The following is a 13981-nucleotide window of genomic DNA, read 5'->3' on the forward strand; positions in this document are numbered from 1 at the left end:
CCCTCTGAGGTCAGTGACTTCACAGATGGGGATCTTTCCCCATGCTGGCTTCCCCTAGGAGTTAGTGTCTGACAGGGGCACTAATTTCATGCCCACATACATCCGACACCTCTATCCAGGAAGGTGTTTGAGGCCCACCTGTTACAACTCGCAAGAAGTCCCTAGTTGGCCTATAGGTAAGGCAGAGAGGGAGGTTCTCCAATTAGAATGACGATAGGGTCATTCTAATTGGAGAACCTCCCTCTCTGCCTTACCTATAGGCCAACTAGGGACTTCTTGCGAGTTGTAACAGTTGTTTTTCTCCTCGTCCCCTTACGGATTGTGAGGAGACCTCCCTTTTCATTTTATTGTTTGAGGCCCACCTCCACCCACTGCCTCCTACCTGCCCCTCACCCCTGATGGTCCAGAGGGAGAGCCTTGCTCTTGTGCGTTTCCACTGTTGTCTGCTGTCTGTCTGCGTGCTGTGCTCATTTTGTCTCACTGTCTGTCTTTTGCATTGTTGTGCCTGTTATCTGTGTTTTTCTGTTGACCTTGTAATTTCACTGTTACACTGCGGTCCCTCCCCCCTGCTGATTCCCACTCCCCGCCTCCCAGTTGCGCATCTCTCCCCCTTCATAATTTAGTGGCGGCCACGCTGCTGGTGCACCAAAAGCGTGCCAAAGGCAAGCCCGTCTGTGGCCATCAACAACCCGACCGTGACCAGCACCTGGATTCCCAATCACCCACCGCTACGACTCATCTGCCCTCTTTGTACTTAACCCCAGGAGAAACAAAAACTGCTAGCTGTCCATGCCCTAACACCACTGCTGCCAAACCTTCACCACCCTCTGCACCCCCATGGCCACTGCCCCCCCCCCCACCTGACAACAGCACCCCTGCATCCTTATCAACATGCGCTGCCCGCACAGATGTACTGTAGCAATCTGGGACCTCCTTGACACCCTCTCGCCAGGCATTGCTTTCTTCACAGAAACTTGGACCAATTCCACCTTCACCCCGACATCGCCACCTCCACCCTGAGATATACAGGCTCCAGAGGAAGGACCGCCTCAACCACCTAGTAGGAGGACTTGCCATCACACACAAGAGCTCACTCCAACTCACGGCCTCCTGGTGAAGTGTGAGCCCGCCCAGCCACCGAACACTTCGAGTTCAAGATCCAGACCTGCCCCAGAACGATGCTATGAGGTGCCCTCGCCTACATGCCTCCCAGACTTCAAACCACGTTTACCACTACCATTGCTGACCTCATCGTGCCCCATGCCATCGCGTCCATGGACTACATACTCATTGGAGACCTCAACTTCCACCTCAACAACCTGAGCAACCCCAACAACCCCAACTCTGCCACCCTCCTGGACAACCTCACCAACCTCAGACTAAGTGAAAAACCCACTGCACTCAAACCGGCTCCCCGCCCTGAAAAGGAACTGGAGCAAGATCACTGAGGAGCAGCTCAAATCCACCCTCATCCATGATGTCCCCTCCACCTCGACTGACACCAATCTCGCAGCCAAATAACTTCAAAGATGGCTCACCAACTGCGCAAACAACCTCGCGCCCCTGCGTAACCCCGACAGATAGCACCCCAGAAAGGCCACCTGGTTCACCACCAACCTCCACGAATCCAGATGCACTTGCAGACGTCTGAAGAAGAACTGGAGAAACAGCAAATACTTGGAAGATCGCACCACCTACAAGAACGCTATGGTAGAATACCAACAACGCATCAGATCCACCTAAAGGTACTTCATCCAGAACAAGATCCGCGCCTACTCCAGCAACTCAAAGGAACTCTTCAGCATGATCCAGGAATTCACCAAACCCCCCAGCAAGACCATGGATATCACCACCTCCCAGGACCTCTGCAACAAGCTTGCATCCTACTTCTAACTGAAAATCAAGGGCCTCTACGACAACTTCAACGACCGGACACCTGACTCCAAAACATCTCCCTCCTCCAGCAATGCCTGCCAGCCCACCATCTCTTCCTGGACCTCAGTCATCATGGAAGACACCTCATCAACCATAAAAGGCATCCACTCAGGAGTCCCATGGACCCCTGCCCTCCACACATCTTCCACAGTGCCGCTGCTGCCATCGAACCGGAACTATGACCGACCATCAATGCCACCTCCGAAACCAGCACTTTCCCTGAAGACAGGAAACCCTCAGAAGTCAGGCTTATAGTGTTAGAGGCCCTTTTGTGGTCTGACACCCCGTGATGACCTTTGACTATCATCATGTTAATTGACTTTGGTGTGTTATTTTATCCTAGCCTGAATGTATGAAGTCCTGCATATGCCTTGTTTTTCTTATAGGTTTTTGTCTTGGAATCTTGTAGTCTTTTAGTGGGAGTAGGACAGCCTTGCCTTGAAAAGAATGTGTGGATGTGCATTTGAAAGCATGAGAGAGAGCGAGAGAGGTGTGGAAAGTACTTTTTGGTCTCATAGAAGTGCAGTATTATGAGCAGTGGAGCACTGATCTGCACTGTGTTGTACATTGAGAGATGAAGTATGTGATGCTATAAGCAGTGGTGCACAAATGTGCACTGTGTTGTACATTGAGAGATAAAATATGTGATGCTATAAGCAATGGTGCACAAATGTGCATTGTGTTGTTCATTGGCAAGTATTATTAATTTCTTACTATTGGCTTTGACATGGTCTCATGTCATTCTGAATTCTGACTCTGCCTAGCTCCAGCTTCTCTGCTCGCACAGCCACGCTTGCAAGTTGTTTTGGTTAACCACAATCAAGTATTGTTTTGTGAGAGATTGTTTAATGTACCCTGAATGGCTTTTGTGAGCTTCGTCAAGATAAAGGCTGGAACATGCGTAAATGTAGAGGGCACGTGGGAACTCCTTCCCGCCGTGGAATGCTTGCCGGGAAGCTGCCCTGTTCCAGTAAGATTCCTTGGTGCAGAGAGGGGAAGACTCTTGAACCTTCTAGTGTATGTATTGAGACTATAAAGCTGAGGATGGTTGACAGCCAAGGTTGGGAGCTTACTTACAGAGTAGACGTACTGCTGTAAGACAAACAGAACCCGAGTCCCGGTCGAGAGTCCAAGTCCAGTTGTGAACGGGCTCCCCCAGCTTGAATTGGCTAGGATGTCGAGTAAATGATCGGGTGAGTTGACTTGTTTCTGACTAGTGCCATTGTGATGCGTGGTTTCTGGAATGTGGTCATTTGAGGTGTTTGAGTTTTGATTATTGCCATTGTGATGTGTGGCCGGTGGCTTTGATCATTTGAGGTGTTTTCTTTGTGATGTGTTAATGATCCAGAGAGCACATCCAAATTAATCATTTGAAGTATTCAGTTTATATATATCTTTCTTATCTCTTGCCGGACGTCCAGTATATTTGCTTGAGCTTTATATCATATCATTTGCTGCCTGATTATTCATTAGTATTATTCATTCATTTAACTGCTGCATTTACCAAATGTGTTATTATTGCTTGCATATAAATATATATCTCTCTATACATTTCAAAATTGTTCATTTCGGCATCTGGGAAAGCCTTTCTCTTAAACAGTATTGCATACATAAACCCCAAGCCTTATTCTAAAAAGAGAGTCATTTTATTTTGTAAAATAAAATTCTTTTCTAGGCATTGCTGTGTTTCAAGTTTTACTTTGCCGTGTTTGAGCCACCGTGTGGGAGATTCTGTATTATCTGAAAGGCGTAGCAAGACAAGGTTCCTACTCAATAAGCCCTCAGCAGATCCTACAGACCTCAAGAACTACCGACCCATCTCCCTCTTCCCCTTTGTGTCCAAGGTCACCAAGAACACCATCAACGCCCAACTAACAAAATTAATCGAAGAGAACCCCTCCCAATCCAGAGTCTGCAGCAACCACAGCACTGAGACCGCTCTATTTGCTGCTACAGATGACATTCGTACCCTCCACGACCAAGGACACACTGCAACCCTGATCCTACTCAACCTCTCTGCAGCCTTCAACACCATGCTCCACAGTACACTCACTGCCAGACTCCATGAAGCCAACATACAAGGAACTTCACTCAACCAACTCTGCTCCTTTCTTACCATCAGAACTCAAAGAATCAGACTTCCACCCGTCCTCTCCTAACCCACAGAGATCAACTGCGGACTACCCCAAGGATCATCACTCAACATGTCCATGGCCCCCCTCGCCGCCATTGTCAGACATCACTGACTCAGCATAGTATCCAACGCCGTCAACATCCAGCTCATCCTCTCCCTCACCACCAGACTCAACTACCAGAAAGTAATGAAGGATGTTGCATCCTGGATGAGCAGCAGCTGCTTGAAGCTCAGCTCGGAGAAGACAAAGGTCTTCATCCTCTGACCCTCCACCTCAGCATGTGACAACACCTGGAGGCCCACCGCCCTCGGCAGCCCCCCACGACGGACCACTCCCATAACCTCAGCATCATACTCGACTCCTCCCTCTCCATGACCCGGCAGGTGAACGCCTTCGCCTTCACCTGCTTTAACACCCTCCACATACTTCAGAAGACCTTCAAATGGATTCCCCCGGATCAAGGAAGACCGTCACCCATGCACTCATAACTAGGAGACTGGACTACAGAAATGCCCTCAAAGCTGGGATCAGCAAGTCTTTGCTCCGCAAACTCCAGAACTTACAGAACACCGCAGCCAGACTCATCCTCGGAATCTCTCTACACAAACACATCACCCCACACCTGCGAAACCTGAGAAGAAAGTAACCTTAAAGAGAATCACCCACACCTACAAATGCCTCCACAACACAGGATCTCAATATCTCAACAATAGAATCTCCTTCCACGTACCCAAGAGAAACCTCCAATCTGCCAACCTCACCCTGGCCGAACACCCGCACATCTGCAGAGTTTGAACGGGTGGAAGAACCTTCTTATACAGTGCGGCTAAGACCTGAAACAAGCTCCCAATCAACATCAGACATGCCCCCACCCTGCACATCTTCAGCAGGACCGTCAAGACCTGGCTCTTTGATTAACCAGAGCTGCTCCCCCATGCCCAGCTCCTTGAGACCATCACAGGTGAGTAATTTCTTTACAATGTTTATGAAAAGTGTAATTTGTGTCCCAGTAAAATAAACCATAGAAATACGCTACTATACTGACATTATTGTGGTGTGTGCAAGAAACGGTTTCTGTTTTTCATTTGTATCATCAAAGAAAAGGCGACAATGTAGTGTATATACAATTTAGTCACTCTGGCTCCCAGCTGGGACCTTTGTGAGTTATTTTCTCTTCACGTAATTATCACGGTGCCACCAATACAATGCAGGCCCTCTTCAGGTGTCCCTACACTGTTCAGTCCTGAGGAGACCCTACAATCATAAAGGGTAGAAACGTCGTCGACTTTACAAAGAGGCAGACCTTAAAACACAACAGTTTCCTATGGTACAAATTGTTGTTGACTAAATTGTTTATACACTACATGGTCGCAGGAGCCGTTGTTTTTCTTTTTAAATCCTTATACCCAGGCTCAAGTGAGTACAGTTCCCCTGTTCCTCTTTTGAGTGCATCACAGGTGAGTAGCATGCTTAAAATCCCCTGATTGATTGATTGATTCATTCATTGATTGATTGAAGGCTGAGGCCACCTAACTGGTGGACCTCTATCCCTCGAAACCCCCCTAAGAGTGCTCCATGTAAACTGACCCATACCTTACTTTGAGATGTCTGGAGTGAGTATGCTTCTCATGATAGATGACGGAGTGGTACAGAAACTAATAATGGGTCAGTGGATGGGTTCAAGCTCTCTACCACACTAAATCCAGAACAGAAATATATTTAGAAGACAGGTGATAAAGTTTGACATGTCTTGGTATTGAAAAACCTCAAAATGTGTTTTGTCACTACTGCAAGGCCTATCGTTCACATACAGTAACATTGAGATTACATCTTTTCAATGTAATTTCCAATTGTTAAAAGATGGACTGTTCAAGTTTGGTATCACTGGATTTTAAATTACAGTTTTTCAAATGCCACTTTCAGAAAGTTTGCAATTACTTACTTTAGCCATTTGGTGTCTGCTGCCTGTCTCTGTTCAGTCTGAGTTGGGTGACAGGTAGGCTTTTTGTATTCCCTGTAGACAGCCACACACAAAGGAGTTTAGTTGTGTCTTTATTGGCCATCCTCGGAGATGGGTGAGGGGAGCTGGGCAGAGTATCACACTTACACCTGAATAGAGTGTATCCTGTTCCTGCTCAAATGGCTGCATAGCCCCATGTAGTGAGTCTGGAGCCGGGGCAGGAAGGGAGGACCTCTACGCAATTCAAAGCTTTCTTTTGAAGTATCCCCCACTTTAAAGGCAACACTGGGTATAAGTACTGGATCTCTGACACCATAACTTTAGTACACTCTTTGGCCTGTGACCACTCTACCAGGAAGAAGAACTGCTGTGCTGCTTCAAAGAACTGCCACTCTGCTGGTCTGCTGCTTTGCTGGACTCTTGCCTTGTTGAGCTCTTGCCTTGCTGAGCTGCCCTGCTCCCTGAAATTGTTCCTCCAATCCAGGTCTTAATTCAGCTAAGCCATAGTCAATCTACTCACCTGTCACGTTGAATTTCTTTATTTCCCATTCTCAGTGATCTAATTAAAAAGTGCTTTTCTCACTGAATTGCTTTCAGCCCAATGAGGCTACTGAAAGATTCCAACTCCCACAATGCCCGCCATGCTTATAAGCATTTTACTCCCTAGGGACAGAAACAAAGCTCAAGTAGAAATAACACCCATGCCCAAGCCTATGTCCAGGGATTGCGGACATTTAAAAAATGTTTTTTTAAGTGCCCAGGTATACACCAGAGAAGAATAGACATCATTTATTGGTAGCCCAGTGTAGCAGATACTACACATGGCTTGCACTTAGCTATCCATGACACTACTTTAGGTACCCCTGTCTCACAGACATGAAAACGGCACAAAGAGACAGTGAACAGAACTCTAAAAGGATACAATCTGGTAGCCTGTCCTCATTCTTCCCCTAACTACCCTTGCATGCAAACCAATAGTTGAACTGAGATCCTTTCTGAATTGTTGAACAAATGGTATTATATTTGATGATGAAGAGTTGGTCTTTCGCACAGGCACTTTCTTGAGAATTGCAGTTTGAGCACGTCAAATGATGTCTAATCCCTGAGCTGATATATCATCCATTTATGAATTTTCATGAATCAAAAAGATTATTGTATATTGTATGCTGCTATGGTTTTATCATGACTCTCTCTAATTTGCACATTTCTAACCTGTTTTGTTGTTGTGTTTTTGTGCTTTTATGGATACAACGTTATTGCGAATAAAGTGTCTTTAAACCTTGAACTTTGATATTATATTTTAACTGTTAAGTTTTTATTTTGCTGTACAGCAAAAACAAAAGAATTGATATTTATTTCTTTTTTCTTTCAGAAACCATGAGAGCAGTTCCCATGCTTCTTCTTTTTTTGGCCCTAAGAGGTTGTTACACTTTTAAAAATGTGGTTTGTTTTCTGTGAAATGTTTTTTAAATGAAATCATTGCATCATTCAGATACAGCTACAGATATGCTGTTAATAACTGTAAATTTTAGATCAGGCTTTGAGGCGCTGTTGACAGGGAGCGCATCGTGTGTCGTCACACTTGGCTTGAGCATCCCTGGTATTCCTCACTGAAGTCCAATGTAGCTGGCACCCTGGAGAAAGTGATGCAGATGTGTTAGTTGGATCTGTGACAGAGGACCCTGCAGTGCAGTCCCTCTCCTTTATAGGACTCCCAGTGTGACTAAAGCCTATTGATATTTATGAGAGAGAAGACCTGAGGGATCACAAGTCATATCCTGTGGGGGATAATTTAGAATTTGGAGGAGAGGGACCTGCTCTCTAACTTCTGTGCTCCAAAGCTGCAGCTCCCTGACAGTTTAGACATAAATGAACCACAAGGTTTCAACCAGGGGAGACTCAGATAATGGAAACCTTTGTCATGGATGCTTGGAGATCTCCACCCGGCAGATTAATCTCTAAGGAGAGGTCCTCTCTGCTTATCTGGTGAGCCCCGTTATCTTTTAGAGTGCAGGTTTTGATGGATCTCCCAGAAAACGTTTGGCTAGCATGTAAGAAAGGACATCAAATCACTACATGGAACTACATGGCTATCAGTTCTTTTCCAGCTCAGTAGTCACAAGTGCTGCATTGTTTCCTTCCAGGGACTGCCCTTAATGTGAAGCCATAGGGCCCCTTTCAGAAGAAAGCATCTTCGGGCATATTATCAAGGATGGCGTTAAAAATGATTGCCGGTTTAGCCCATGTTCACACCAGAACATGGACTTCTATTGGAATTCTCCAGGGCATATTTTCAAGCCCATTATCGCAGCTTTAGCAGCAGTTTTCTGTCGCTAAACAGTCAATAATTTTTAACGCTGTTCTTGATAATGTGCCCCCAAGAGATTCTAGGAATGGGAAAGAGCCAGCCCAGCCAGGTTTTTCAGGCCCAAGTCTGATTTGCTTCTCTAGTCACGGATTTCTTGTTTACATGCTAAATTTCTTGTTTATACCATTATAAAATTAAGACCACAATTCCGAGAACGCAAAGAAAAATTCTGGACTGAAGAAGCTGGTGATGTGTAGACCTGGGAAACTTTCAGCAATGACGAGCCAGTGTGTGCATGTTTGTGCGCACATGTTTACTTCTGCATGTTCAAGAACAGACAAAGTGGGGAAATCATATGCAGAACTACCACTAGATAAAGTTAGCAAAAGCTGACTAAAGTTGGGCACATTTTTTATGACTCCCATTTAGCTTGGTTCAACCTTCCTAAAGCCTCTCAAAGATATTTGATGCCCCCCTAGCAGTAACAGTGGGGGGAGTAAAAGACTATTGCTATGCCTCTCTGTGGCTATTTCCTGCTCCAGTTCATCTCAAATTTAATTTTGCATTATAAAATTGCACCCTCCCAATTATATAACATAGGTATCAGAGGGGTTAGTAGCAGGGGAACGAGTGCAAAGAGTAGGGTCTTGCAAGGAGCACCCTACACCTGACATGGAGGTGTGCAGAGTATGCTCAAGACGAAGAGGCAGCAGTGGACACGAAGCCATACCAGCAGCAAACAGTTAGCGAGAGGACACAGAGCTGAGAATATGGGGCCGGTGGTGACACCAGTACCACATTTAACCAACTTGGCCCTTCGAGAATTGGGAACAGTTTTCTGTTGAAACTACAAGATGTTCTGACTCCATAATAGGGTTTAATACTTTAATGCAAATAAATGGGAGTCCTCAGAGTTTGTAACTTTGCATACCCCTGAACGAACCCAGATCTGAGAACAGTCACTCACAGTCCGGCCCTGAGCTCTGTGCTCCTTCTGGGACTCTCTTGTGCTCCTGCAGACTCCTGTTCTGTAAAGAAATATGTGTGCATATTATATCAGCTGCTCCATGAGGATCGTGCTCAAGGAAATAGCTAGAAAATAAAAACAAACCCGCCTTCCTCTCCCCTTTGAATCATATCTCCAAAGACGCTATATGAGTAAAGCTCAACACTAGAAGAGTTGCTTTCACCCATTTGGTCCACTTTTATGTCAATCGTTTTATTTAAGTGGTTCTGCCTCTGGCAGGAAGTTGTCCCAAAAAACAGAACCGAAGGCCACTGTATACGAAGCTGTCTTCTATGTCGATAACCCACACTAATACTCTTCCCTCCCACTTCCTTTATCTTTTTCATCCCTTCGAGGAAGGAGGAAAGTCATGCTCTTTTATTTATTTAATTAAGTAAAATGTTCTTGTTATATCTTCAAAGCTATTATGGGGCACAGCATTGTTTTCCCATGCATTGATCATTGATGTGCTTTCAGTCCATGTGCTGAGCTGGGGTGGTAAATGTTTATCTTGTATCATGGTTGGGCTGTGTGGGATCATGCTGGGGTATTCTGGGCCATAGGTGGTGCCCAAATGTATGTAGATGAGAGGCAGTGCTGTTTCTGATGGACAATGAGCTCTCATGATTTGCAAGAACTCATTGCCAAGCGCCTATATCAACCGGAAGGGTGCTACATTAGCAAGTCGTGTTCCTGTTCGCAATGGAGGTCAGAAAGTCTCAGGATAAACTACACTATCTGAAGCAGCAGCAATGCAATGAAGTTTTACAGATATCCCAATCTGATCTTCTATCCCTGATAAAGAAGGCAATGGATTCTACACTGGCTGAGCCTAGTGCAAAGTGGCCTACCAAGAATAGGATCCTGAAGACTGATCAGAAGGACAATTATATACAAGGTGCCCCATTTTGAATGGTAATGGTCCAAATCAGAGAGACGATGGGTAGGTAAGACTTTGGAGTTTGAGGTAAACACCCTTCACGAGGAGGAGTTTTTACTCACAGTGTACCAGTGGATTTGCAGATGATATGCCTTTCCATGATGTTATAAAGGAAGTTATGTCTAAGGTGTGGAAAGATCCAGATAAAAATTCCATTCCTCAGTTTCTCAATAAAAGACACTTAATCAAAGACTTTGAGCTCGACTGTCCACAGGCTCCAACATGTCATACCATTCTTACATATATGACGTCTACTACTAATCTTGCCTCAGAAGACTTCACTCTCCCGGATGTGGTGAACAGAGAAGTGGAGGTTGCCTTAAAAATGAATTTCGTGGCATCTAATCTTGCATTGAGGTCAAACCTTCAGTTTAATCAACTTAGGTGCTACTCAAAGATCTTCTGGCTCTGTATGATTGTATTCAGGAGAATGAGGATCCTTCTATTATACTGAGTAAGATAGAGTTGGTATCCAAATTTCTTTCAAATAGCCTGTGGCAGCTGCATCCTCAGCAGGGCTAGTAGCCGGTCACATGTTGCTGTGGATGGAATCATGGAAACTGGAGGTCACCCAGAGAAGTCTTATCCTGCATTTGTCCTTCACAGGGGTGACATTGTTTGGAACTAATCTTGATGAGATGGCAAAAAAGGTGGCAGCAGAGGGAAAGGTTCTGCAACCATTTAAGATGAGTTCCAAAAAGAAGTTGTCTATATTCAAACAACTTCCTGTGAATTCTAAGGGCATTTTCCCTTTTCTGGCTGGCTCTTGGTAGTGGGGCTACATTTGATAACAAAATCTAAATAATTCCAGTGGCCAAGACCAGCCAAGTTAAAACTCTTGTATCATCAGTGGACAGAGTGTCTCTGTTAGACTTGGCATCTTTTGGTGTGTTTTCCCAGCCTTTTTGCTTTCTGACCTCCCGGTTTTGCAGGTTTAGAGTCTCTGTCTACTTTCTCACTGCTGTTCAGTGCTAAAGTGCAAGAACTCCCGTTGTAAATCGTTATTATGGATTGGTGTCTTCATGATTGTCTGATTTGGTTTATTAGTCAGTCCCTAATACAGTGATGCTTGTGTGTCCAGGGCCTGTAAATCAAATGTTACAAGTGGGCTTGCAGCACAGATTGTGCCACCCACACAAGCAGCCTGTAAATGTAACTTTGGCCTGCCATCGCAGAGCCTGTGTGCAGTCTGGGACTGCCATTTCAGCTTGGTCAGGCCCTAACCTTTCCTTTTCTTACATGTTAATCACCCCTAAGGTAGACCCTGGTATGTGCGGCATGTCCTGATAGTGAATTACTGCCAATTTCGTTTTTCACTATTGCAAGGCTACCTGTCCACATAGGACAGAATTGGGAGTTGTTTATAACATCTTATAAACATAACTACCCCCTGGGACAAGTTAGAAATATACAGTTTAGTGCCTGAACTCAACATCTAAAGATGCATCTTTTAGTGAAGGTGATTTTTACATATTGTGTTTGAAAATATGACTTTTAGAAAGTAGGTATTTACTTGCTCAGCCATCCAGTGTTCCTCCACTGAGTTTGTGGATTGACTGTCTGGCTTTGGGATGACAGGGGCTGGGAAAGAGCAGTGGTTCCCGAGAGTCTAGATGGGTAAGGGATGGGCTGAATAGACCTGGGATGCATTTGAAGTAGGAGGAACAGAATTCCTTTCACCTGAATGAGCCTGGTCTGCCTTCAACAATGCTGTCTCCACCCCATGCCAGGAAGCTTCACCAGTGAGGACAGAACTGGTTCTGGCTGGGTACAGACCCTCTCTGCCTTCAGGGATCAAAGGTTTTTTGTGCATAAAAAAGGGGCCCAGACCCCAGACTTTTAGATCACTTCTGGGAAATCAAAAGGAACCTTTGCCAAAGAGTAGAGCCGGAGAAGCTGAGGAGGAATTCTGCCCCTGTGCTGTTTTTTGTCTGGGGTTGGCCTGCAGTGGATAGTTACTGCCAAGGAAAAGAGAGAAAAAATGTGCTGCTTGCTTTGTCCCCCCTGCTTGAATAAAATATCTCCAAGGGCTTGAAAGTGAGCTTGCCCCCTCTTGTTGAGGTCTCAGGAACAGCAAAGACCTTAACGTGTCTGTGATCGTCTCCACAGAAGAAAAGGGTAACCGACTCTGTCATCGAGTCCATCGAAGGATTCTGTGTCCTGAAAGCACCACCAAGAGCAAAGCCTCACTTTGTAATGCAACCCTGGTCTCACCGACTTCGTCAACGAGCCTCTACTCTGCAACGCTTCACTACACTCTGCAAGGACACCACCGACTCTGTTGCTACCTGACCCGAACATCGCCCAACTCCGTCGCTGCACCATGACCATCCCTGGTCTCACAGACGCTGTCAATGAGCCAGTGCCTGCACCGCATCATGAAGACACCGCCCGCCACAAAGCTCCACTTCACAACACAACTGCGACGTTTGCCCCGACTGACCCGCACCAATGTGTTGGTCGCAACAAGAAAGGTTCTGTCGACTCTTTAGCTGGCCCATATCGACTCATTCAGCTGGATTTGTTAGACTCGGGAGGAGCTACTGAGTCCAAAGAACTGTGTTTTATTGTTTTTCGCGCAATTTAAAAGTTATTTTACACAAGTACTATTTTTCAAGAGTATTGTATGTTGGATTTTTCACCGTATATGGTCTTGTTGATTTAGATAAAGATTTTTTATTTTTCTAAACTGGTGTGGTGTCCATTTGTAGTGTTTTCACTATAATGCTGTATTTGTTCACAAATGCTTTACACACTGCCTCTGAGATAAGCCTGTCTGCTCGTGACAAGCTACCAAGGGAGTGAGCAAGGGTTCTTTTAGGAGTGTATCCCCCTTACCCTGACTAGAAGCAAGTGTCCCTATTTGGACAAAGGTACCTACCTCTGCCAACTAGAGACCCCAATTTCTAACAGAAAGAATGGGTTTTATTGTGGGGGAATAGTGTGGACTGGAACGAGGACGAATACGAATTGGGGTAATGAAGGCCATTCTTCTTCTTACCCATTCATGCATCTTTTTTTATTAATGTATCCTTCACCTTTCCTTCCACACATTCTCCCCTTTACACCATTCCATTCTTCTTTTCACTATATGGCCCTTTTTCTTATACTCTTCGTTTCACCCTTCCATTCACTCTTCATTTTCCCCTTTCTAGCTTCCCATCTTTTTTTTCTTCCCTGCATACCCTTTTTATTGCATTTCACTCTTCAATCTGCTTTATTTGAGGCTGCAAGAGGCTTGTGTGGATAGCTTATGTTTTTAACTTCTTGGATGAAAGTATTCAATGTTGAACAGTGTCCTTCCATAACTCACGCCCTCTCTCTGCTTTGTATTTTGAATATTGCTAGGAAACTCTGAGGACACGACTGCAGAGACATCGGCAGAAAAGAATGCCTTAGAAACCTGTCTCTGTGCTCGAGGCTCCTGTGATTACGGATGGGTGCACTACAAGAATGCTTGTTACAAGCGGTTCAATGACATAGTGTCTTGGCCAGAGGCAGAGGTAAGAGATCCACAATTAACCTCATAAATGTGAAGGCCTTTATTAACTAACATTTGAAATGGTGATTGAATGTCACAAAAGACAGCTTGAGTTTACTAACCATTTTAAAGGCACCCAGATGCAGTGGTGAATTACATTGATTAGTAAAAAGAGCCCATAATCTATTGTGGATTATGATCAGGGTTGATTACATC

General features: G+C 45.1%; 1 protein-coding gene across 1 annotated transcript in view; it reads left to right on the forward strand.

The window, feature by feature from the left end:
- LOC144769234 (C-type lectin mannose-binding isoform-like) overlaps positions 1–13981 on the forward strand; it is a 197907-nt gene that overhangs the window by 59497 nt on the left and 124429 nt on the right. The window contains exons 2-3 of the mRNA XM_078653276.1: positions 7403–7450; positions 13633–13787. Coding sequence (XP_078509402.1) covers positions 7408–7450; positions 13633–13787 — 198 coding nt within the window. The 5' untranslated portion in view covers positions 7403–7407. The remainder of the gene's footprint in view (positions 1–7402; positions 7451–13632; positions 13788–13981) is intronic.

Source organism: Lissotriton helveticus, chromosome 1_1 (assembly GCF_964261635.1).
Source record: "Lissotriton helveticus chromosome 1_1, aLisHel1.1, whole genome shotgun sequence".
Classification (NCBI taxonomy): domain Eukaryota; kingdom Metazoa; phylum Chordata; class Amphibia; order Caudata; family Salamandridae; genus Lissotriton; species Lissotriton helveticus.